Source organism: Pungitius pungitius, chromosome 16 (assembly GCF_949316345.1).
Source record: "Pungitius pungitius chromosome 16, fPunPun2.1, whole genome shotgun sequence".
Taxonomy (NCBI): domain Eukaryota; kingdom Metazoa; phylum Chordata; class Actinopteri; order Perciformes; family Gasterosteidae; genus Pungitius; species Pungitius pungitius.
The window spans coordinates 8,226,202-8,252,650 of record NC_084915.1 but is presented as its reverse complement, the minus strand read 5'-3'; the positions used below and the strand labels follow the sequence as shown (position 1 = coordinate 8,252,650).

Genomic DNA, 26,449 nt, shown 5'->3' with positions numbered 1-26,449 from the left:
GCTCCGTGCCGTGTAGTTGGTACAGTCCACTTGCCGGTTGGAGTTGTTGCTGAGGAGCTTCTTGTTCCACACAAACCGTTAAACTGCTATGCAGCCGTCGCGCGGGTCCTGTTGCAGAGACCGCAGGGTTTTACAAAAATGTTTCCGTCTTATCAACGGAGTAACCCCGGACAGCAGGGCAAGGTCGCGTTATTTTACCTTTTCTGCAGTCTCACAGGTGAGTCGGTCATTTCCTACGGTAGTTTTACTTGTTCTGCCGACGATACACAGAAGTTTTGTGAAAGAGCCGAATGTCCCCGCGCGCGCCTCGGCTAGACTGGCTTACAGCGGGTATTTCACGGGTCCAGGCTTCTTTTAAGTTGCCAGTTCAGCAAGTTGAGCAGGCGTCCACTAAAAGGCCACGGGAAGTTGGTTAGTTCACTTCAACGCTTCGCAGTGGTGGCGACCCAATGCACGGCAACCACTTGGGAACACGGGCAGTGACATTAACTCGTCTTTACAGTCATTGCAGATTTAGCAGAACTGTTTGCCTTACACGTAAGATGGTGCTATGTTGTGTGTCCTGCATGCTGCTTCTGCAAAATGTCTAGGAATGGGCATCATTTTCTCCGGATAAGACGGTGCTTGGTGTCCCTGCCTGTATGAGGACGAGGATGAGGGTAGAGCCGCCTTGTGCCGACAGTGGAGCTCATTACGGTTTAATTAAGAGCTGGACAATTGACTAACTCAACCCTGAAACACGCCAACTTTGTGCACTGTGGCGCGGTTTGTCTGTCCACACACAGTTTGTCACAATTCTTTTGCTGTCTCCATCCGTGAGAAAAAAAAGACCCCTAAATGTTGACTAGAAGATCAACTTATACCACAAAATGCAACACAACCACAGACTTCATTGAAAGGAAAGTAAACCCTCCCTGTGGCGATGCAGAGTGAGTACAACAGTTTGTTGAAGGGCACTTGGATTGCTATATATTGCTAAAACGGTTTCTATGTTTCTGGTCACTCACTTGTAGTTTTCTAACTCTACATTTATTTAGCAAAATAATCACATCAGAGCATCCTTTTATGTCCCTAATCATCATCCATTGACTAATATAAAATAAGTGACTATTGTGCAAGGCAAGATACTTGCACAGTTTTGTGTTGTGGTGGTCCTTGAACTCAGGAGTGTGCAAAGAAGGGAAGCTGTGGGCTACTATACTGGGACAGGACCATTGATGGATATTGTTAAAGACGTGAGGCACAGTGACACACGCCCACATAAGTAATGTACTAAACATGTTCATTTACTTCAGTTCAAATCAAGGAGCAGGGACAGGTGACAATTTGTCTACTTCCCGTTGAAGTTGACTTTAATTTAAACATTTGACATTTTCTGGACCAGAGAAGTGTACAATGAGAGGTGTTGATTAGTGGAATTTTGCGGAGACCCCGTACTGCTGATTTAGTCTTTTCATGTGGAAGAAATGATTAGTTCCGACACTGTTGCGTTACTTTCTTCCACAGTTTGTCTCGAAATGTGCATCGCGTTCCCACTGTGCATCGCGTTCCCACTGTGCATCGCGTTCCCACTGTGCATCGCGTTCCCACTGTGCATCGCGTTCCCACTGTGCATCGCGTTCCCACTGTGCATCGCGTTCCCACTGTGCATCGCGTTCCCACTGTGCATCGCGTTCCCACTGTGCTCGTGTGCTCCCACTGTGCTCGTGTGCTCCCACTGTGCTTGTGCGTTCCCACTGTGCTCGTGTGCTCCCACTGTGCTTGTGCGTTCCCACTGTGCTCGTGTGCTTTTGTGTAGCTTGCAAACATTTTTTTTATTTTTAAGGTCTAATAAGCCCCACTTTCAAACCATCACTAGACTCTTTCTCTTCCTGCTCTGCACAGCTTGTTCTGCTACTTCCACCATGACAATTTCTTTTCTGATTTCCAGTTTGAACAAGACTCTCTGCCCTCTGGCAAGAAGCTCATATGAATACACTTGCTGCCACATAAGTGGTGCATGTGAAGGTAATATTGACTAAAGTGAGAACGAGCACCAGGGTGTCTCCAGGGAGCAATGTGTCCTTGATGTCAGGATAGTGTGTGTGTGTGTGCGTGTGTGTGTCACACACATTATGTGCATATTTTCAAACCAAACAAAGTATCTACAGTAGCTGCTCTCTTCGAGGATCTGAGGATGCGAGAACATAGACTTTATTTTTCTTTGTCTCTTTGAGAAAACATCACGTCATATTGCCATGGCGAGATGGGCTGCCTATAAGATCAGATAGACTTTGCCCTTATTCTCATCACTTGTTTTATCCCGAGTTGGAGGAAACGAGGGCACGCTTATGTAAGGTTGTCGTCATGTCACAATAAAAATTTAATACAGTCGCCATACCTCTTCCATTACATATTCAGTGCAGGAAAATGCTGCTTTCTTTCCTCTTTGCTGTTTTCTTGTCAGCTAGCCTAATCATGACAAATGCATGTCACAAAATCAGTAACCCCTTGAGACAAAGGTCCACAATATTTCATACGGTTTCTTCTGTAAGGGCTTTGGTTTGTGTGTTCATACAAAACCTTTACATCTTTTTTTTTTAAGTCAGAGGGCAGATATGCTTTCTTTCAAAAAGTGAACTTTTACTTTACTATGTCCTGGTTTTTATTTGTGTGATGTTCATTAGACACATTTCCTTATTGAAGAGAGGATGTAAACTACCTTGTCGTGGTGACATATTCCTAAAGTCCCAGTTAATTTACATTTTAAGTTGATGGTGCAATGCTTCTTCACTTGATCACCTGAACGAATCATTTCATCATCATCAAGGAGAATACAAAGTTTGGGTTGACTTGCTTTTTTTTACCGTGACTAATGAACCATGTCAAGCATTGGTTACCATTTCTTAACATAGAGAACCGTTTCACTCCTCCTTGAATCAAGTTGTGAACTTTGTGTAGCCTGGCATGTTGGATAAGGGAACATTTTCCAGAAGAAATAAAGAGCCTCAGTATCTTTTAGCGTGGCTGTTGAGTCGGTGGCTCATTCCAGCAGTTGAGTCCTCATTTGAAGTAGATCCGGGTTGGTCCTTCCTCCTCAAGGTGAAGCCTGGATCTCGTTTTGGTTTGACAGAGAGACTTCAGGTGGCAGCCAGCACTGTTCTGGCTGTAACTTGAGAGCTCTCAGTAAAATGTCACTAAAGTGTTTTGTAGCGCAGACAGTGACAATTTATGTGAATAACTACATTGCAGGAATTTTAAGTTTCAAACACACCTGCCAACAGAATCTGAATTTACAAATCTGTTTTTTTTTAAATCTCCCTCCATCTTTTAAACAAGGATGGATCTCTTACTCAATTTCTTGACATTTGCGATATATAAACAAAAGATCATAGGAAATTCCTTCAGCATTTTACTCTTGTTGAGAATATTGTATTCATTCACCAAGGGAGATGAAGGCTTTGCTTGTCTAATCGAGTAAAGGATTGCTTAACGTTTCTCGAAGATCTCCCACTTCCATGTTTTCAATTGCAATGATGGGAAAGAAACCACTGGCCAGGTGGTTTGTACCATCTGAGAAGCCGCCATTAGAAACCTTTATGGGGAGGGGCTGGCTCGTCAAAAACAAATTGTCAGGTGAATGAATCGTCTATCAAACTCTTACTGAAGCAAGTGGGGAGAAGTGCAAAACTGTGAAAACCCTCCCGTGCACCTCTTAGATCTTCTTTCAGTTCTGATATAACTGATTCTATTGCGTAATCAATGCTAACCCCTTGGGAGGGCCGCCATCGACGTTTCCCGCGTGCCGTTGCTTACCGAACACAAACGCAATACTAGATTTTGTTGTTGTTGTGATATGCCGCAAGTCTTTGGTGAATTGTGTGATCTACGGAGTCCATCTGCCATGTAAGGTAACTTTGTGTGTTTCTCTGACACTGAGCAATACAATGACCCATTGGACGTACTACGCAAAAAATATCCGATCGAGATTTGATATCCGCAATATATCATTTGGCTTAGATTTAAGAGATTATCAGCCAGCCCCACCATGGCCAAACATTTAACTGTAAATCATTATATTTCATAACTGGAATAATACTTACCATATGACACACTTTACAATATTGATTCTTCAACTCGACAAATGCACTATAATTGGTTAAGCTTTCACTAATTGCAATTTTGCAATTTTCTTTTTGTTTTTGTAATCCTTAATAACTAACCTTGTAATTAACCCTCAATTCTACCCACATGAAAGGTAGGGAACAACATATCTATTCAAGTGAAATAAGTATACCATGCGAAACTGTCTTATCACTGACCAGAACACAAAAGTAAACATATATTTGTTACGGGTATATCCTTTATGAAGTATTAATGTTTTAGGACATTGCCTTTTTTACAGGGAAATTGGCCACAGACGGAGCTGTTTTTGGCAAAACAATAGAATATTTGAAATCAGTTGCCAAGCAGCACAGAAGGTTATGATTTATGACGATATCATCCTGCTTTCTAAATCATTAAGGTAATTCCTCTTTTTTTCTTCTGTCCACTGTAATACCGATGATACATTTCCTCTCATTTGTTTTATACATGATTGTGCTCTTGCCTCTCCACACTCAAAGCCCTCTTTTTTTCCTCTAACGATGATGTCATCGTTGCGTTTTGAAAATGTCTTCCCTTTTCTTCCCTGCCGCTCTCAGTCTGTTCTCTGTATCTCCCTTTTGACTCTCCCCAACACGACTTTGCGCTCTTCGCTTTTGAGACACAACGTTTCTGAAAGTTGGAGGTGACAGAGTTATATTTGGACAAAGGACATACAGACAGCTTGCTTTGAATTTCCAAATTCAGGTCGGGAGGAGAAAAGCTTTAGAGACCAAACAAACGTGTTGAAAAGCCTGACGCCTGCTGTGGTGGTATCAAGCTTTGATTCCCGTCTGATTCCCACAGATGTCGGAATGGACTTTTACTTTAACAAGTCCAACTGAGTCTTCTCACTCACGGATGCTATTGTGGTAGTCTTGATTTGTTACCCAGTATTATATTGAAGACCTGTGTGGCTGACATTTTTAATTCTGAAAATGTAAGGTGCACAATTGAGTATAATAAAGCAATATCAATCACAAAAATGAATTGTCTGCCTAATCAATTACAAGAAATGTTGTACATCATAGACATTTCTTTTAAATTATTTTTCATTTTAATCGTTTCGGATAAAAATGTCAAAAAATAAGTTAATATAAGTACATTTTTTAGATGTGTTTACTCCGTCTCCGGCAGATCTTCAGCATTTGATGAACTTAGGTTAAAGCTGCAGAAATTAAATTATTCATCAGTAAGTCGATTGGGGGAAAAAATAGTCTGTAACAATGTGGTTGATTCTTTTTTTTTTTACTTAGTTACTTATCCCTTGAGTTTCTGTTTTAAGTTTTGATTAAAGGCTCACAATTATTTTGATTATTCTCTAAAGACGGCCAATAATGTTTATAATTGAAACCGTGCCAACATCCCTTTAATGAAGGGGGATCTAGATAAGTACAGATCATCACATACTGTTGTAATTGGGGTGAAAAGGTTATGCCTCAGCAGAAGTTGGAGTAATGCATTTAAAGAAGTTTTAACAAAAGTTTCTTGTGAATGTTTTTAACTTCTTACCTTCCTGCGTATTCTTACTAGACGATCCCAACCAGTTTGCACATGGACACAGTTGTACGTAGTGAAACGTGTGTGTCTGTGTGTGTGTGTGTGTGTCTCATTCTGGCAGGCGTGTGGGGCAGTCAGGTGCTGGTGCCTCAGAGGGTGAACGCTGTGCTGGGGAAGAACGTGACGTTGGAGTGCCGGGTGGAAGTGGCTTCCAACCTCACTCTCACTCAGAGTTCCTGGGAGCGTCGGCTGCCGTCGGGCTCCGTCACAGTGGCTGTTTACAACCCCCTCTACGGCATCTCCATCCCTCCGGAGTTTCTCAATCGCCTGTATTTCCGCTCGCCCTCCTCACACGACGCCACCATTGTCTTGGGAAACGTGGGATACGCTGACGTTGGGATCTATACCTGCAAGGTGGCCACGTTTCCTCTCGGAAACACTCAAGCCTCCACTACTGTCAATGTACTCGGTGAGTATTTACATGTGTGTGTGTGTCTTCTATGTAACCGGTCCTGTGGTGTCTAGTAGAGATAAAACAATTGGTCAATTAATCATTCGGTTGATTCCATATTGAATGTTTATATAAGTTTATATCCAATGTAAAAAGTCTGTTTTTGATTGCATGCAATGAAAAGTGATATTGAGAAAACTAAAATTAACTGTAAAATGATCTCCGAATGGTCTTTTTAAAAAGCCACATTTTTCTCTCTCTCCACCGACCTTTGCTCACGGTCTGCATCGCAGTGGAGCCGAAGGTCTACGTGTCTGCAGGTTCGTCCGCTCTGATCGACGGTGGCAACGACACTGTGGTGGCCACCTGCATTGCGGAGCGAGCCAGGCCCCCCGCTGAGGTGTCCTGGGAATCCAACCTTTTTGGACAGTCCGAAGTGCAGCTGTTTGACGAGGCCAACGGCACAACCAGCACGCAAGTGAGCTACCTGTGGCAGCCCACACGTCACATCCAGGGCCACGCACTCACCTGTGTCGTCCGCCACCCGGCCCTGCAGAGGGACTTCAGGATCCCCTACCAACTCAATGTGCAGTGTGGGTGGCTTTTTTCTATTAGTGGCTATTTGGAGTGTCATGTTGACGTAAATATATATCTTAAATATGCTGAATGATAGTGAGTCGGTGCTGCTGTCAAACTTTCACGAGGTATTGTTATGGCCTAAAGAGGGTCTATTAATGGACGCATTATAGTATACGATATGTAATGGAGTGCATTTATGAGGTCCAAGAAAAGACTCTCATCCATCAATTGAAAATGAAAGTATAGCAGCGGTTTGCTTGCTCCCTTTCTCTCTCCTTGAACAGTCAAACACTGTATTTATCAGAAAGTAAATACAGACTATTTCAAAAGTAGAGTCACTAACTCCTAAAAATATTTTTAGTCCGACAAAACAAGCAAAGTGAAACATGGAAAAAGAAGCCAGCCATTTCTTAGATGAGTCAAAAAATCTTAACTAACCCTAGAGTTGGGAAATAAGGTTTATTTTGTTTTTAAAATTGTAAAAACCATCATACTATGCAAGTCATTACTGTTTATTTCTTTTCACACTATACGATGTGTTTAACTATTAAAACAATTACTATTATCTATTATATTTGGAGGACACAGACTATTTTCTCGAGGCCGTAATTGACCTAAGACGTCACATAAGACTGCAAACGGTCATACTGCATGTTTGATGACGTAACACAGCAGAAATACTTTCAATGTAGGAATATTTAATATAGCCAAAATAGTCTGTTTGTGCTGTTTTCAGATTGTTTGTTTGTAGTGAAATCTCAAATGTTTGCTTTTTTGGCCCCCTCTCTCTTTAGTTGCTCCTGATATCTCTGTTGTGGGCTATGATGGAGACTGGTATGTTGGTCGGAAAAATGTTCAAATGGCATGCAAAGCCAATGCAAACCCACCGGCTAATCACTTCAGATGGATCAGGTGTGTGTATCTGTTTAAATTACATTTTCTTTTTTCCTTATGTGTTAAAATTGACCAACAAGCCACGTGCTTTTCTTCATGAAGATGTTAATACAATTTATTGATTTGTATTAGAATATTATGATTCATTTTAGAATTTTTAATAATGATGATTACTTATCTACTTTCATATATGAGCTTTTTGCTGGAATTTCTTTACGAAAAAGAAATCCAACACATTCAAACGGGCAGATAGACGATGAAATAAGACATCAAATATGTAAGTGAAAAAGATAACCGACTATTAAGAAATAGAATGGAGAAGGACAACAATAATTATAAGCCGAATTAAAGGCAAATGTTGGACTACACGTTGTACCATGTCCATGGTTACACAATAGGGTAGTTGTCTTTGTGTGTCTAAATAGTTGTGTCTCTTGTGCATCATAGATTGGACAGTGAAATGCAAGAAGGGGTGGAAATAATGAACAGCACTTTGCTCTTCCTGCGACCCCTCCAGCGGAACGACTCTGGAGTTTACAGGTGTGAGGTTGCCAATGACATCAGCCTCCGAAGTCGGGATGTGCGCATTCTCATACAAGGTGAGCGGAGTACACACGCAGCGCACTCCTTTGGCCTTCTCTTCCCATAGGAAGCGCGCCCGTCAGAGGGTATCACTGCCTGTGACATTGTCCTTCAAACTGAAATGTGACACTGTATCCCTCTCACCCGTTCTGTACATACTGGCAGTCTATCAAGCATCCACCCATGGCAAGTTGCGTTGGCACAATATTTGACCTTTTAAATTTAGTTGGAATTGCGTGCTCACTAGTCTGATTAATGTTGGGTCTCCAGATGTTCAAAGGGGAGGGGGGGGGGGGGGTCCTGGGCTAACAGCTGCACATATTTAAGGCCTCTTTAGACCACAGAGCTCTGCCCTTGCTCCTTTTGGCTCAGTATCTCTGTGGGTGATGAGCATGCTCTTCTGGTTTCTTGTCTGTGGAAGCTCTCTTCTTGAATGAAGTTCTGATTATGTGATCTTCTTCACATCTCTTGCCTCCTGTTCTGTTTTTTTATTTCTGCATGTGTCATGCAGTAAGAGGCAAAAGCCTGCAGCCCTACTGTGAGATGATGTCCCAGATTCATAAAACATTAACTAGATCTTTTCAACTCCTATTTATTATTTATCATCCATATTTCATTTTCCTTTGAGAGGACGTCTATGGTGTGCGCACGCTCACGCATGTTGGTGTTGTCACGCGTGTCAGTTCACTGCCTACGCATGGAGTTGTACAATTCACATATTAAGGCAGTGTTTCCCCTAGATTTAATACTTCAGGGGGGGGAAATAGTCGGTCAAACGGTACTTTAATTGCACACTTTTTCAGTGGGGGTAAGGGGAGGTAATTTCATGGGGGAGGAGGCGTCCCCCTGTTATAATGCTAGGGGAAACCTTATAAGGGCACCACAAACTTTGGGTTCATGTAATCTCTCAGACGTTAGTCCTTTCCTCACATCTGGCGGCCTTGCACTGACTGAGGTGGTGGAGCAATCTTGCATCACCATTATCACTTTTAGACCCAAATGCTTTCCATTACTTTAGCTCCTTCTGGTTATGGCTGGGGGGGGGCATTGCTTGAATCCAGCACATTTTAAGATTGGTATTCTGTTGATTGCATATACTAAATGCTTATTTCCAGGTGATTTAAGCATAAAATGTGCAGGATAATTTGTAAATGTTAATTTAAAATTCATATTGTACGTATTGTTATTAAGTCACCTTATTAAGTAAGTAACTCATCTTCTCACTACAGGTATCAATAATACTATGATTTTTAACAGCTTTTTGAAATACTTGTTGATTTAACCTAATGGTCATACATAAGCCAGATATGTAGCCATCGGTCATATAATGGAGTAAAAACATATTTTGGCAATAGCAGCTTTTCACAAAAGTATTAATCACAACTATTTCACCGGATCTCACGACACAGAGAGTTTATAGTACTTTGATCACCCAATGGGAGCTCCTTCCCCAACAAAGAAGAAATAAAAATGACTCTCCTTATACAAAGCTGCACCCATCAATTAGATCTGGTCAATTGCCCCAGAGATGCCACCATAAGTGCTGTGGTTCTACATGCATACATAGTTGGACAGAGAATGCTTCCTTTTACAGTCAGATTATGCTGCTATAGTGCCAAATATTGGCACATGTCCACCAAATATGGTTGCAATAGTACAAAGCGTCACAAGATGAGACATTCTCTCTATTCAAAATGGCAGAAAATCAATCTAGATTTAAATGCGGATAGATTCCTCTGTAACCTCAAAATGTAAGGAAATGGGTTTTGTCTCATGGTACCAGGCCAAAAGGTAAAGTTCGCTTTCAGTGCGAAATTCTTCCAATACTTGCACAATGTCTTTTGATCTAGAACCTCTTGACGAGCTGTTAACTTCCCGTCAACCCTAAATAAGTATTGCCTTCGATTTCGAACACATCGCACATATCCACAAAATGTAACACATTCATGCATTCCACTATTTGTGCTAATATATTGCACAACATTTCCAAAAGAGATTTTTTGAGATGGTACTGGTGTGTTTGTCTAAAAATGGCCTACTGTTTTGAAGTGGCACCTGCCAAAAGGAAATATGCCAGTGGAACCAGTTGCCAATTCCGCTAAAGCATGGTGGCATACCATCAGCCACTTTTCCATCTGCGTTCCACTGCCAATGTTTGCCTGTTTTATTCATGGCTTCAACGTTCGGAACAAGCTGTAGCATTGTAATTGCTCCCAGAAGACTACTTTGGCTGATTTAAGAGTTGAACTCTTGTGAGCTGAGTGCACCCATAAACTTAACAGTACCTAAAATTCTACAAAAACAAATTGAAAGTACTGTTATGATTTATAAATAGTAACTGTAAAAAGCACTATCGGAAGAGTTAACGTATTTCCCGCTGCATTAGAGAATACAGCTGCCCAAAGTGAGGTATATCGGATGAACTGTCCTCAAGATAAGCCCGAAACTCCCACCCACAGATTCCTTGCAATGTAGTTATATGGAAGTGCTGTTTCCGATACGGGAATTCTATCAGCCCAATGTACATCATACATGTTGTTTTTCATTGTTGAATAATTAAAGCATGCACCCACTATGCTCTGAGGAATTGGTGCTGCAGACCTGAGGCTGCTGCCAGCATGTGCTCCTTAGTTTAGTATGTGTGGTGGTTTGGTTGATGCTAGTGATCCCTACTTAGTAAAATGCTGATGTAGTTGGCGTTGACATTCTCTGCTTTTCTGTCTCTTCTTCATTTCTCCCCTCCACTACTCCCCTCTCACCCTCCTTCCTTCCATTAGATCCTCCCACCATGCCTTCCACCATAACTGTTCCTGTCCTAACTGGCTCTGCCTCCTCCACCTTAGTCGATGATATGGGGCATGTCCTTCTCAGCTCCCCAACACTCAAAGCCCTACCTGAGAGTAATCTCGGTTCCATAGTGGGTGGGGCTGTGGGCGGGGCCTTGTTTCTGCTACTGCTGCTGTGTCTGGTTGGCGTGTGTTACCTACGGAAACAGCAAACCTTCCACGGGAACTACTACACCAAACAGTGCCTGGGCCCCAGTGACCTCCAGAAAGCCCCCACGCAGCACGAGCTCCACCCCACTAAAGCTGGAAGCGGCTCCCACCATCGGGACCACGACCGAGAGGAGTGGGGCGACCGCCAGCTCAAACAGGAGCGTGACCGTCGTCACCATAGCAACTACAATGGAGAGGAGTATCCCCCGAATGGCTACACTAGGGCAATGAGGGAGAGCAGCCATCCCAGCAATCAGCAGAATCCCCACCCTGAACACATGCAGTATTCCAGCCCTCGGCAGGCCAGATGTGCCAGATACCCTCACTCACCTAAAGCGCAGAGAAACGGCGCCCCCTGCCTGTCAGATGAATGCTACGATAGCGGGCCGCAGGGCGACTATGTCTCTCACACAGACGGGTCGGTCATCTCGCGTAGGGAGTGGTACGTTTGATGTTCCTGAAGGGACGAGACACAAAGCAGAAGGTCTCAATTCTGTAGTCTCTCTGATTTGGAGTTTCCTGGTTGATACTTGAGACATAACGTTTGTGTTCTTGATGTGGGCAGACTGAGTAACCAACATCTAAATTCCTACACAAGTCTACTTGTCTCTAGTTTGTGTGTAGAGACTAACTAGAGGTTATGTAAAAGCGTTTGCCTTACTAAACGGACTGCCAATGCATTTACTTGTATGTCTTTCAGTTGAGTGGAAGCCTTGGGGGCTTGCAGACCACATATGGATGTTGTAGAAAGACAACTTTTTTTTTTGTTGATTTTACACAATCTGCCTTCTTTGGCTAAATGTCACTCTTAGTTTAGATGACTTTTGATTATCAATGGCTGGTATTCAAAAATGGTGCAGAACTGCTGACTAGAAGTAATAACCCGGCATTTTTTCTAAAACTCAGTCGGACGCAGTAGGCTAATTTAAAAAAAGATATTCATCCCATTGAGAAATCAGAATGACTTCATAACTGATGACCTCTGCACACAGATCTATAACCATAAGATGTTGCACTGCCTTTTGCAAAACCTATATGGACAACAATGTCATTTTTCTTCTTCTACCTATTGTGTAACTCGCCATGATGGGAGCCTTGCAAGCTTGAGGACTTGACCACCGATGTCCTAGTGATGTCCTCTCTAAAGCTGGCGGGGTAGAGTGGGAACCCTAAGAGCGTCTCTACACCCTCGGGAGAGCCAGTGGGGCTGAGGCAGTCCACTGTAACAACGGACTGGATTTCTCAGTCGAGCCTTGAAAGGCAAACATGCTACAAAATTCTGCACTTTTAGATAAGCTTGAATTCTATGACTTCTGTTTTACATTTGTGTCATTTAATGATTTGGGGGAGATTTTCTAGTTTCTTGATTTAGCCTCAAACGCATTCTCCTGTTCTCTACCGGATGGTAACGGACGTGTTGGAGAGTTTGCACTCTGACAGCTACCCAGGCCTCTTGGAAATTCAAGAGTCCTGTCAGCCGGGGTATTGTTGAAAGCAGGCTACAGTATGGCAGGCACCATACGCCGGCCTCCCAGTCTCAAAGTATTTTGTTTCACAAAGAAGTCATTGAAGAGTGCCACCAGTACACCGGACTAATTTAATCTGTAGAGAAAGACACAATCACATTCTGAGGCATTAATAAGCTTATTGTTGGTCATCCATGTGTCTACGTGTGCAACGGCACACTCTAGTCATTTTCACCAGTCGTCTGTGTTTTTTGAATTAAGCATTTAATACTACTAGTATTATTACAGTCAATTCGACATTAAGACAATTCAGGTCACTAGTGAGGAATGTGTGTTCTCAAAGCCACAGCACAGTGCTTTCTCGCAAGATTGGACGAAAATATCTATTTGCACGTTGAGTCATAGTTATTCTTTGAGAAAATATAAATGAATACACCCTTTTATTTATTTTTATCCATAAATGGTTTTCCAGCTGGATTTATTCATTTCTAACAAGCAGCATTTATTAATCAAGTTTCTCCAGTGTTGCAGGTGTAAAAGAACTGTGAGTGAAGCGAGGACAACGTGTTTTAGGTCTGTGTCGTTGGGCCCAGTACTCAGGGGTCAGACTTAGATGAAGCCATTATAGATTTAAAAATACGTTTGTTTTTGTACTTGATCAATTACACACAGTTCATTTAATGTTAGTTATTTACCAGGCAGATTGGAAGAGATCCAACAATTTCTTTCAAACGTACTAGCTTGTGAATACATGTCAACTTTATGGTCACTTATACAATTTAGCTGCCAGATGCCAAATATTTGTTTAACTTGTATGTATAAGTAAGATAACATAAGTATTGCTGACTAGCTAACAACTGATCATAAGCTTATATAAATGACTAACGTATCACTGTTGTCTACAGGGTCTTGTAGCCTGAAATAAAAGTGAAAAGATGCTTTAGGCCACTTATAATACAGTAACAGGTGTCAAATGGGGAAGTAGTAATATTGTTATGAACCCTCACTAATTATTTGTCAGGATGTGAATTTTTGTGCGGTGAGTAGGCTGCGATTCTCATGGTAACATTTGATAATGTGTCACTGCAGATCATGCTGTGCAACTCCTTCCAGGGGCTGTACACCACAACTCATTTATGCTCATGGAAAGAAGCTTCCTATTCTAACAAGTAGCTAAGTTTTCGTTGACTCCAATTCATTGAACATAATTCCTCACTTACCACTAGTGGTGTCCAAAAACACTGGATGATCTATAGAGCCCCGTCTTGGTAGAATCTGTTTACAGTGTGGATCACCCGAAGTAACTCCGTTTCTGTGAAGTGTCTTTAATGCAATGTTTCAATGTCACAAGCTCCTCAAACAAAATGTCTACCGTCATTGTATTGGTGTGGAGTTCTGAGACAATATCATTAACCGTCTGAATTATTAGACATTGTTATTGACATTGTTAATGACTGTTCAGAATGATGTGTATAGTTGGCAATTTTTGAACCACAAAACCTAATTTAGACAGTTGAATTAAATGTAAGGTTTTGGGGGTGGCTGTGCTGCTAAGGGCCGATTATTTATTTTATTTTATTTTTCTGCCTTTCTGGTCACTGTTGCATAAATGCAGCAAATAACAGCAAGCAGAGCATCGTAGCACCTTCTGGTGTTTGCTTCTATGCACCAAGAAGGAAATTCCACTAATCTATATACTATTTTTGCTTCACATGTCAGTTTTCAGCCCCCCTCTGGATGAATTCATTTATTTTCTACCCTGACATGTGTTTGATCAGACATCAATATCTTTAAACCTTGATAAATGTCCTTCACTTTGGGTTGAGAACTGCAACTAGTGCCTTAGATATGTAGAAGAAACATGTGGTCTCTTATCATTTACTAATGGATTTAAGAACTGGTTTGGTTGCTCTGAGATTTATTTGTTTGTCTTTTTTTGTTTTCTGCTTACTTGTGTGTAAGGACTCCATAGTGCCACATTCCCTTTTCTGCCCCAGTCACCGTGACCATTAATGGCGTAGTATATGTAAACATGGAGGCATTACACAGAAAACGACAAAGTTGGAATGCATTGTTCCTGTAAAATGAGTGGGAGCATCTTTTCGATCAGGGCCTTTAGTTTTCTGTAGGGAAGAATTAACTTCAGTCTCACATTGTCAATGTAAAAAAACCTTGTCATGTATTTTTTTTTTGTATATACAGAAAAAAATCTCTGGAAAAAAATATTTCTGTCAGCGACAACAGTGCAGCATTATTTTGTCAATCTTTTTGAGATATTTTAGTTCAATAAAGCACCTTAGCACCTGTGAGTTTTTCTCTCTGGGGTTTTTGGAGCTTGCTATTACTCAGACTGCTCAGCCTCTTTGTGCTTCTATAAATGACATCATCTCTAGCTCCCTAATGCTGCATACCTACCCCTCCCACCCCCCAACTGAATGTGCACATGTGGGGAATTGCATGATGTAATTCCAAATCATGTTTCCTCACTTCACCTCCTCTTCACCAGTCTTTAGTATCAAAGGATGTTGGCGTGAGGGAAGACCGGCGCGGCCTCCCCTCTCGCTCTGACCTGCTCACCGGTCCTAGTTTGCTTTTATTCGGGACAGAAAGGGCCCTCGCTGTCCCCTACAGCTCGTCTCCTTTGTGAACTGTGTCTTTTTCAAACGCCGAGTGTTTACGTCTGGCCAAGTCCCCACTCACCAGCCCATTGACTGTCCCCATGGCAACAAGCTCATCCGTAGCTGCTGATGGAGGCTGTCTCCCTACAAGCACTACCTTGCCACAGTGAGAAGGGGGGGGGGGGGGGTGGGGGCTGAGAGTTAAACTGTGTCGCTGTGTAAGGCTGAGCAGGAAAGAGAGAATTAGCTACTGGATTTGAAAATTGCCCATTACGCCCCGCCGCACCACAGAGCGCTCCTCTGGCTGTGAGGACTTACGCCATGTGACCTTGACACCGTCGAGCTTGAACTCGGGGTCCTCAAGAGCACGGTCTCCCTGCAAGTCTTTTATTTTTATATTTTTTTCTCTCTGCTGACCTGTGCCTTCTATGGATCTCATCATGGTCACAGTGGTTGTTGTTCTTCTGACCTTGACGCCGGGCATGCTCAGTGGGAATGGTGGCTGCTAACAAAAGGGAAGCAGCTCAGTGTGGTAATGATGTCAGCCAGCGGCGCTTGAATTTGTTCGAGGCGCTAGTGTGGGAGATCAGTGGGTTCGCTTCTCGCCCGCGACACAATCGCTTCCACGGATGCTTTTCGCAGCACACCGTGGAGGGATCGACCGTCTCAGGCAGCTGTGATGCCTGTGCAAGAGAGACTTTGGTATTAAACTCCCCAACAGAAGCTGGTTCAAATCGTCACCACCACTGAGCTAAAAATATTGAGATACAAGTCAGACCGAAAGAACCACAGACCACCTTGAGCTCTGAACCCCCCCCTCTTCCTCCACTATTACAACAGCTTCTGCTCCCTGTGGGGTCCGTTGTCTGGGCGATAGCATGACCCCTGACACTGCTGCCTGCTGTTAAGGTTTAAACATGGGCGGGGGGGGGGCGAAGAGGGAGCTCTATCTTTCCGTCAGTCCTCTTCAATCCACTGAGGGATTCTGTGTTTAATTCATAATGAGCAAGTCTGCTCTGCTGACCGTGCGTGTTGAAGTTCTGAAATAGTAGAGGTTGAAAGAAAAAGAACCTCACATTGGAGCCAGATCTCAGCGTGGGGACAGTTGATCTTCCACTAATCCAAGCTACTCCAGGATGGATGCCATTCGAACCCATGAAAAGCTCAATGGGGAAAAAATGCATTACATTTTTATTTTTAAATGCATAAACTCTGTAATGCCGATAATTGTCTCAAATGCACTCCTGTCTGGATGAGCTATCGATGGTTCTTTATGCATTGTGGGCCGTTTTCATCACTGGTCACATGATGAATGCACCAGGCATTAAAGCAGGCAGCTTGATGAACTGCATTTCTAAAGGCTTTTTGATCAACTCAAGAGGCTCTTGTCATAGTTCAGCAGCCATCAAAGGTAATCGAATGGTTATTAACTGTTGGAGGACGGCGGGAAAAGAGCGGGGGAGGGGTAGAGGGAGGAGGAAGAAGTCCCAGCTCGTTCCATCTGCATCATAATTGAACGTTTATTTAGGATTCTCATCTCGGTGAGGTATTGATTTTTTTTTTTTTTTTTTTTTCTTTCTTTTATCTCCCACCTCAACACTGGAATTGACCATTACCTCCTCCCACTTCTTTTGTCCTTCAGTGTCACAGTTTTACACATTACTGCTGATTGGCCAAAACATGCTGCTCTGAGTTTAATGCATTTAATCCTAATCCTCTCTGTGGACAACATGGAGCGTATGCAAGCATATGGTGAAACAAATTCTGCAGACTTTTAAACCGCAACTTGAACTCGACATGCTGAAAAAGACGGGAGGGACCATGTGTTGACATGGAGGGATACAGGGCGGTGAACGTGTTTATATAAATGATTAGTCTCAAGGTGCAGCTCAGAGGCCTTTTCATTGTCCCTTTTTTCTTTTGCCTTCTACATCGCTTCCCCACCGTACTTCTTTCTAAGGAATTTCCAGTCAGTAAAGAGCCCCCTCCATTTCTCTCCAGAGCTGCCTTACAAGGAGGACAGTCCTTGAGGAGAAGAAACATGATGACACTCAGCAGTTTGTGCTCCTCAGAACAAACTGCTCCAGTTAACAAATCTGTTACATGTTGCAAGTTTAAAATGTTCTATTCCAATTAGAAGGTCACGCCTCAGACGCCGTGGAGGTAAGTGTAGAAGCTTCCAGTGTCCTTGCCAGGCGGACGGGGACGTTTATACAGTGCGTCCCGTCTTCTGCAGGTCAGAACTGATGCTGCAGTCCCTCTAGCTGCCTCTATAGGTTGAGGTGTGTATCTTTAGAAAACATATGGAGCTTTAGACTCCCTTGTATTTGCTCATGTTGATATCTCTGTGTTACCGTTGCACTGAAAGCATCTCTGTTCTGTACATCTCAGACCAGTCTCAAGCAGAGAGGTCCAACTCCGTCGTTGTGGCCGGAGCCGTGATGGGCGCCGTCCTCGCTCTCTTCCTCATTGCGGTCTTCCTCATCGTAATCCTCACCGCTCGCAGGGCCCCGCCGCCAGCCTTCACTGACAAAGTGTAAGTGTGACGTATGGTTCGTGCTGCAGCGCATGATTGCTGGTTAATTGATGACATGATACCTTGTGAGGTTGACTGAAGCCCACCCGAGGGATCGGGGGAGTTTGCTCTTTACTCCGGAGGGGAGTGCTGCAGCAGTGCTCGCTCCAGAGCGGGAAGGCTGCGGGACGAGGTTGAGGGGTGGCAGGTAATTGCTGTCTTGGCAACAAGCCTTGTCCTATTTTGTCCAGCCTGTTCCTATAGTGCACCAGCACTCATGTTAATGTTGGATCCAAGAAGAATAACTTTACGGTTGAATTATTTACAGAGGGAGCTGGGTCAGACGCTGCCGGAGTCCCCAAAGCTGACGTGAAATGCTGTTTGTGTGTTTATTTGTTGTGTGTCTGTATGTTCTGTATCACTATAATTGTAGCTGCTTCTATTGTGTCTATATAGCAATATTAGACACTTTAAGTACATTCTTGTTTTAAATACTAATCAACCCACTACTGATGACACGCAAATCATTATTATGAACCTGTGGCAAATATCTGCAAGGTCGCGGGTTGAACCCTCATCCATCCCTGTTAGTTTGTCATTGAGCACACTCGCTGCAGGGCAACATGGCTGCACTCATCACACACGTCTCAAGGAAGCAAGCCAACTGCTGAACAAATATTATTTCTGAGGCATTTAATGAAAGCTGCTAAATCCCCTAAAAACGTAAAACTTAATCTGAATTGCAGATAAGTCAATCATGTACAAAAACAGGGATTGATACTGATAGGAAATTCAAGTTACATCTTAAAATCAGAATGCACAAAGTGAGAAGTTGTAATTAAAAAAAAACAACCTTTTTCTTCTTTACTCCAAACCTATTATACACCTTAAGTTCAGTGACAGCGTGTACCTCTGACTGATTATGTGACAATAGGCCACCTTCAGACATTGCTGACAGGCAGAAAAGAGCATGAACACGGGGGAGGGGAGGCGGGGGGGGGGGGGGGGGGGGATCCTCTGTGCCTGTGTGGACCCTGTATCACCACACTGCCACTACAGGACCGCGGTCAATGTCGCTACAAACGTAGCATCTTAAGTGTGACCGTAGTTGGGAGTGCAGGGGGGTTGGCAGGGAGGAGAGGGACGCAGGCCTCAACACCCCCCCCCCCCCCCCTCCCCCCTCCCTTAATCACATACAGACATGAGTGTAGGAGCTGGAAATCTCTTAACACCTTTCATCCCAATTATTAAAGAGAAGAGCAGCATCAAGTGATTAACAGTGTCAGAGAATCAATTCCTGTCATGACATCAAATGGCCACGATTGGTTTCAGTTTCAGTGTGTGGGGGATTTCTATAAGTGATAAAACTCCACACCTTCAGTCCGTTTCGCAGGCTTTCTGTAGTGAATCTGTAAAACCCAGGTCACTTCTCTAAACGCATTATCAGGGTTCTTTGAATCAAAGGGTGTTTCTACAAATGGCCCTTCTCTAAATCGCTAATTCACTCAACTCATTGTTTTATGCTGCCGGTTTAATCCATCGGGTGTCTGACCCTTCTGGAGAAATAAAATCTCTACTCATGTTTTATTTTTCTCTCCCTCTGAAGGATTGACCTTCCTCCGACACACAAGCCGCCTCCTCCCTACTCCGAGAGAGCTCCAGCCATTCCCCTGGGTGTCCACGCATCACAAGTGGCCTGGCTCTGTCAGGTAAACCCCACCCCATCTACATAACCACTCAAACACCATGTCAGCAGGCTATATTTCATCTGAATCATCATGTACTCACCCCTTCAGCAGAAAGACTAACGCTTAGTGATGACTACTGTGTGATAGCAAGAAGTAATAACTTGATGTCATAACCTGCGTTTATTCAACAGGAGGCCTAATGGCTGTACTCATCTAATATGTAGGATCGCTTGAATCTTTAATCTGCGTGCTCAGCTAAACCTTTCATAAGCTTATACTTTTTCTAGTGTCACCAGAAGGAAAACTTTTCTAGTTTTCACCCTCAAGGTGACTTTCTGATGCGCTTACATGAAAAATCCCATGAAGACATCAAATGTTTTAAATCAATTAAATCAACAGACTCGTAGGGCAGACTGCAGTCACGAGGCGACTGACCGGCAGAAGCCGACCACGTCGAGGCCGGGACCCCCGGCAGCACAAAGCCCCACCCAGCGGCCGTCCCGCCTGCAGTGGGTGTGTCATCAGAGTGGGACGGACCGGGTGTACATCAACCACCGCGAACACTACGTTTGACGGACACACAGTCCACATGCCCATGGCGGTCCCGCCCTCTGCCTGATTCTTCACCTGTGTCACTGAGCCAGGAAACCGCCGGCAGGCTGAGAGGACAACACGTCACACACATGTAGTAGTTTAACATACGTTTGCCGTTTGGATCGAGCTTCCTCTATGCTTTGTGTAAGCACTTTGCTATAAATGAGTATTCAGCAAACCACAGGGGCTCATAGGTATCCTCTAGATCCCGACACTGTCCCTGTTTCATTCCGAGGGGACACCAGTGTATGAGTCAGAGACTGTATTCTCAGCACACCACTGGACCAAACCACTGCCGATCCTAAGTGCTTGGTCCACTGAGACCCAACGTACTAAATGCATCACAGACCACAAAGGGAGAAAATAAGGTAGTTCTGTCCCAGTTCTGTAATTAGCTGTTGTACACAATGCTTATTGGCAGCAATGGTAGATTTGTGAATGTGTAAATATAGTCCCTGTGTTAGTGTAATAACCTCCTACTCATCAGGGAAACAGTATCTGAGTTGTTACTGTATACCTTTTGAAAGTGTACTTTGTACTCATTTAAGATCTGCCATTTTGACATTTTGGGGGAGTTTACTCTGTGTAGTAGAATGTACATTTTACATATAGTTTTGTCATTTTTTGAATGGTGTATTAAAATACATTCTAATTTAATACTATTTGTACCAGTGAAATGATGCTGTGACAACAGGAGAATAAGCATTTGTTCTAAATCACACAAGCCAGATGAAGGTGTTCAATAGCCTCCTGAAAGTGAAGACACTGTGGAGGAGGCTGTGAGTCACTACATGCAGAGACAAAGGAGAAGTCCTTGAAGAATTGAGAGAGAGTTTGAATTGACGTGTGGAGGGTTTCTGAGGTAAATTCATCTCAAGGTCACATTGAATCCACTGGGACTGGAGAGTGATAAGCTGTTTTTATTAACCCGAACCATTTGGGGAAGACTGCTGTGTTTATATGTGAGGGCGACAATGTATTGATGTTTGAGCGTGAATAGCAGGCATTCATTCATTCATGCATTTATTTCCATTAGTCAGTGATGAGTGTCTTTCTCCATCTCTGCAGGGGCGAAGCTGTCGCCTCGAGAGCAGCACCTAGTGGACAAACGTGTCAGTGTAACGTCTGTTGGGGGAGATGAACATCGTTGTAAAAGATTGTAAGTATAATGTAGTGTCACACATTAAGGCTAGGGTCAGGGATGGGGGTTTTTTGTTTGATTTTTCATCTAAAAATCCAGGCTGATATTTGATGTCTGTCCATATGTTTAATGTGATGCATAACTGTTAGCCAGCAGTTTAAAAATCAGTCTTTCTGGAAATATTGTTTGTGTGTTGATTTAGATTAAATCTGCTCTGTTCTTGGCTGCAGATTATCTGTATTATAATATTCACATCTTAAACAAACCACTGCTTTACTACTGTGAACATTTTTGTCTCCTGTTTATTTAGCTTTATGAAAATTGACGGGTTGGTTTGCCTCTATTGTTTAATGCAGAGGAATAGTTTAGTTTTAAGGTAGTGCATGTAAGCTCATTGTCACATGGTCATGTCTTACTGGTACTTTTGATCAGAACATCTTTAATGTAAAGGACTCCTGTGCTTCTACTAAAAGTCAAACACCTGCTGTGAAAAAGGACTACATATTAATAAAGTGAACCAAAGTAAAAGATAAGTGATTAAGAATTGCTAAGCAAAATCAATTTTTTTAGTAAATAAGCTTTTATTTTGGAGCAATATAATAGGAAACAACAATGTAGAAAGAAGGTTAATCTAAAATAAGAGGAAAGTGACAACAATGAGGAAAAAAAAGCGCAATATTGTGCCTTACTTTAAACATCTTTCTAATGATTACATTGTTTTTTGCACAATTTATTGTTACGTTAAGCAACATACATCAAAAAAGAATATAACATCACGTATAAAGATGCCAATTTTACATAAACAGGAAAAAATAGGGAGTCAAATTGATTAAAGGCCTTTTAGATTTTACCCAGGTAAGCCGTAGCATGGATGCGTCTTTAAGAGGGCTGGTTCCCCCAAATTACAAAAATACATGTCAAATTAAACCCAAATCATATCATGTACTTTTTCTTTTAATAACCAAGTTGTATTGACCCATTATTTTCATTCCTCACTCAAAATGACCAGAGCTCTCTTTAAAGGATGCAGTGTGAAATGAAGTCAGTTCATGAAGACATTGGTATGAGTGCAGTTGCGTCTCAAGGCCGGAAACGCCGACCACTAGAGAGCACTACGCGGTCAATAACATTAACCTGACATGCCATCAGCAGCTGGCCATCTAAACATCTGAATTAAAATAACTGCTGAATGTAAACCAGCTCAAGTTTGGCAGATAAATAAGTACAGTTGTCAGAAAAGGGTTTGCATTTGCTCCTTTGCTAAACAGGTGTTTGTAAGACTTACTTTGTGGACAAAAGGCTTCTGGCAAGCTCCACACAGCTTTTAGTGATATGTTTTACATTAGCAATCGATTCCATGACCCAACTCAGTAGTTCAGATCAACTCTACAGAGCATTTTTTTCCCTCTGCTGCATTTTGACTGTTCTATTTGAACATTTTCCACCGCTAAATGCAGCTGTCTGCACACTCGGCACAAAGTAAGAGTTGCTGGTGTACATGGTGGATCATGGCATTCAGCATCTGAAGCTGTTGTGTGTTCACATCTTGTTTCCATGATAACCAGCAGTTAAAATCAAGAGCAAAAAATCTCTGCTATTTATGTTATTGCAGGACGGTAAACGTTTTCTTGTTACTTTAATCATTAACCACGAGCAGCAGAAAGTCTGTGTTGAACCTGATAAACTACAATGAGCATGAAGAGCAATGTACTCATTATTTCTCATAAAAGTTGCTAAATGTTGCTTCTTGAAAAGCTTTTGCTAATACTTAAATGTAGCAAGCGCAAAACCGTTCATGTAAATTAATGGCAGGTGTAGTTCATGTCCGATATATTCTGGCCAGCTAACAATTTATGCTGCTCCCTGGTGAGAGCAGCAATACTACTTCTTTGTTATGAATAAATCTGTAGCTTAACAGGAACACGGTGCTCACTGTTATGTAAAAATAGACCTGTTATCAAAGGGAAAAAAACAGTGCTCTGTGAACTGGTTATATTAAACACATCCCACAGAAAGCATCTCAGTAAATACAAAAATCTCTCCTTGTACATTTCAACTCCTTCTCCGTGAGTGGATGGCCACTTTGTTTCAGATGCCGGGATCAATTAGAACTTGCTCCCATAAACAAACACCACGGCGAAGAAATGGAAATGAGGGTCCCCTCAAAGCGGCCCAGCAGAGCATGTATCCATCCAACGCGTTTCAAATTCCTAATCCGGGGTCCTTTCGACATGCAACCAACAAGTTACTTTGACTTGGCTTTCTGCTTGGCTGCAGGTGTTGGTGTAGGTGTAGATGTAGGTGTAGGTGCCCCTGCGGGTGGCGCAGCAGGAGAAGGTCTCACTGCCTCACACAGACTGAAGCACCTTTAACAAAAAGATTTCCGTATTATGTAAGCATGATTACATGAAAATATAATATTCAAAGAGCAGTTTACTTGCATGTTTTTGATTCTCTTTACGAAAGCTTTGATGGCTCTAACCATCCTCCTTATCCGCATCTAGAAGCAAAGGGTCAGACGGGTCAGTGCATTCACAGCACCTCTGTATCCATATTCTGTTTCTCGAGTCATTTTCATGGTGATTATCATCAAGTGATGTCACTGGTAGGTCATTTCTCTTTCTGCTTGAGTAGATGTTGCAGTTCAATGAAGGATTTTTATTTGTAACATTTAAAAAAAGAATTGCTCACCTGCTGCTTTTTGTACAACAGAGGAAGGGAGAAAATAACGATCACAGCTGTCAAAGACAAATACAAAGGAGAAATGGTTTTAGTACTATGGTACATTTTTGTTTGAACTTGATGTAAATACATAAACACAATCTGTGTGGTGGCCCTAGTTTAATTTTCCACCTACAGACCTTAATCAAAGAGTCGGCAAATAAAAAAAAGCTTCATTTTGGAATGAATAGCTCACCGGTTATCACCAGAGTGAGTCCACTCGTCTGGACTCCAACATAGGACAGCAGATACAGGAGCACAACAAACTGAAGGAGGATAAAAAGAATCATTTATCTCATCGTTAGGTGACGTATCAACCAATGAGTCGATTCCCACTGAGTCAACGTGCATACGTGTGCGACCCTGACCTTAATTGAGTCAATCATGCTTTCGATGAAAATCAGCCGTTTGATCTCTGTCCAGGCAAATGCGATCAGCAGCACCACCTCCTCCACCACCATCACCGTCTCCTTATCCGTCAGAGAGCTGTCATGATCCAGATATGACCTGGAGAGATGGACTCATTGAAAGCAGCACAGCAGCATCCAGTGCGGGCTTTAGGTTGTAAAAACGCACAAATGAAGTCTAAATCAACATCGAGAGACTCACTGGAAGGGATGGACTCCGGAGTTCCAGCGCAGCAGCTCCAGCAGTTTGTAATAAAGACGGAGGATGAAGGTGACAGACATGACACCCAGACAGATGTGGGAGAGCACGGTGATGGCGCTGAGCTGGAACATACTGGCCAGACTGATCACCAAACCCGTGAACACCACACCGGTCTTTCTCATCTTACGCCAGTACACCAGGTCCACAACTACTCAGGAAGACACACACGTTAGAAACATGGCGGTATGAATTAAAGTAGCAGTGGTTGTGATGATGCCTGATAGCAAGGGAAGCACTGTCATTTATTTTTGGTGCTGTATTTGCATGGTAGACATGTTCCTTTCCATATAGGGTTAGGCTCAGACTTCGATTTAGTTACTTTTGTTTTATACATATATAGTTCTGTGGCAAGTGACACCATTTAAAAAAGGAGTAAGTGAATTTGGTTCCAACTACGGATTCAAGCATGAAACGAAACACACTTGGGAATATTACACTTAATATACTTAGACACTAACAACAAAAATGTGTATTTCAAAAGACAACTTACAAGCAACTGACTCATGCATAAACAAACAAACAAACACACAAACATCCATCAACCCATTTTATAAGCATCTATTTTGACAGAAAGCTGGTCAGGCAAAAACAGAGACACTTATACTGATGCCGTCATTTTCCAAGCATGGCATAACCCCCGATTCTAAACCTGTGCACACAAGTACATTATAATTTAAAAAAAGCATAAGCAGGAAAAGTATATCTCGCTCATAAATCTTCTGTTTGTATCAGGCAACGTCTGATCTTTATGAATGGAACAAACGAACAGCATTCACTCAGCAACATGGTCTCATTTAGTTGAGTCCCATGTGTCCCCCAAATGAAAGACATGCAGCCCTCGGTATTAACTAGTCATCCCTGGTGGTCTGTATTCACACCTGCCCAGAAGAGAGGAAAGAATAAATACTCTTTCCCTCGACCATCTGACAGCTGGACTCCGTGCACCTGCTCCCTGGTGGCTCTTTTTTGTTTTCTTACGTTTGGTGGCCATTGCAGCGCTGATCTCGGTTGCTTTCCTAGCTTCCTTGTGCTTCCACCGTTGGCTCACACTGCAGGCTTTTTTTGGCCGCCACTGCCCCGTCAGCAGTATAAGGCCTGGCTGGACTAATTTTATCCTGTATTGGATACCCCCGATTCCCCCCTCTCTCTCTCTCTCTCTCTCTCTCTCTCTCTCTCTCTCTCTCTCTCTCTCTCTCTCTCTCTCTCTCTCTCTCTCTCTCTCTCTCTCTCTCTCTCTCTCTCTCTCTCTCTCTCACATACACACTTAAGTAGGGAACCTGAGACTTCAGCGTGCATGGCCCTTAGCGGGGGCAGAATTTTGATTTCAAAGTGTGTCTGGTGGGGGTCGGGGTTGAAACATTCTACTCAAAATAATGAATACAGTCACAATGTAGTGTGTTAAAAAAACACCTTTTTGTTAGGCCTATCTCGCAAAAAGTAAATAAAAGTCAATATAGAAAAAGTCATAATATTATTTTGAAAGACAAATCATGGAATGGAAAATACAATAGTAGTAGTATATACCATACTATACCAATAGTGGTATGATAAATATATACTTAAGATGACAATATTAAATTGTATAGTATGATGTATAAAGTTGGGAAAAGTCACACTAGAATTTGTTTTCAACAAGTCATGTAGATGAAAAGTTATAAAATGGCCTCAAAATGGTCAAAATAATATATTATAGAATACAGAATTAAGCAGTTAATTGGTGAATGATGCCAAAACAAAAGCTTTAAATAATGTTTGGTGACACGCATAATCATTGAAAACCAAAGTGACGTTTTGCATGTCTTTTGGATATCTACCAAAAGACATGCAAAAATTCCAGAGTCCTATTTGACATTTAATTCAGTAGTTAATACAGCTTTGATTTCTGTTTAATTGATGATCAGTCATTAGTCCCA

General features: G+C 42.5%; 2 protein-coding genes across 4 annotated transcripts; one reads left to right on the top strand and one right to left on the bottom strand.

Moving 5' to 3' along the window:
* Positions 1 to 21,421, top strand: nectin3b (nectin cell adhesion molecule 3b). Of its 2 annotated transcripts, XM_037467817.2 has the most exons (8): positions 11 to 217; positions 5,744 to 6,091; positions 6,367 to 6,666; positions 7,447 to 7,564; positions 7,994 to 8,145; positions 17,600 to 17,744; positions 19,330 to 19,432; positions 19,811 to 21,421. In XM_037467817.2, the coding sequence occupies exons 1-8, from the start codon at positions 139 to 141 to the stop codon at positions 19,982 to 19,984; spliced, it is 1,419 nt and encodes a 472-aa protein (XP_037323714.2). In that variant the 5' UTR covers positions 11 to 138; the 3' UTR covers positions 19,985 to 21,421. The 2 variants fall into 2 exon arrangements, with proteins under 2 accessions (XP_062414108.1, XP_037323714.2); XM_062558124.1 differs by lacking the exons at positions 17,600 to 17,744; positions 19,330 to 19,432; positions 19,811 to 21,421 and adding an exon at positions 10,906 to 14,899 and having other exon boundaries at positions 1 to 217.
* Positions 21,422 to 21,717: 296 nt separating this feature from the next.
* Positions 21,718 to 25,692, bottom strand: rtn2b (reticulon 2b). 2 transcript variants are annotated; one of them, XM_062558125.1, is made up of 7 exons: positions 25,415 to 25,692; positions 24,477 to 24,684; positions 24,236 to 24,374; positions 24,064 to 24,133; positions 23,838 to 23,884; positions 23,588 to 23,646; positions 21,718 to 23,512 (listed from the first exon to the last, which is right to left on the bottom strand). In XM_062558125.1, exons 2-7 carry the CDS (start codon positions 24,656 to 24,658, stop codon positions 23,392 to 23,394), a joined length of 618 nt encoding a protein of 205 aa, XP_062414109.1. In that variant the 5' UTR covers positions 24,659 to 24,684; positions 25,415 to 25,692; the 3' UTR covers positions 21,718 to 23,391. The 2 variants fall into 2 exon arrangements, with proteins under 2 accessions (XP_062414109.1, XP_037323723.2); XM_037467826.2 differs by having other exon boundaries at positions 21,719 to 23,512; positions 25,515 to 25,690.
* Between the last annotated feature and the right edge of the window lie 757 nt (positions 25,693 to 26,449).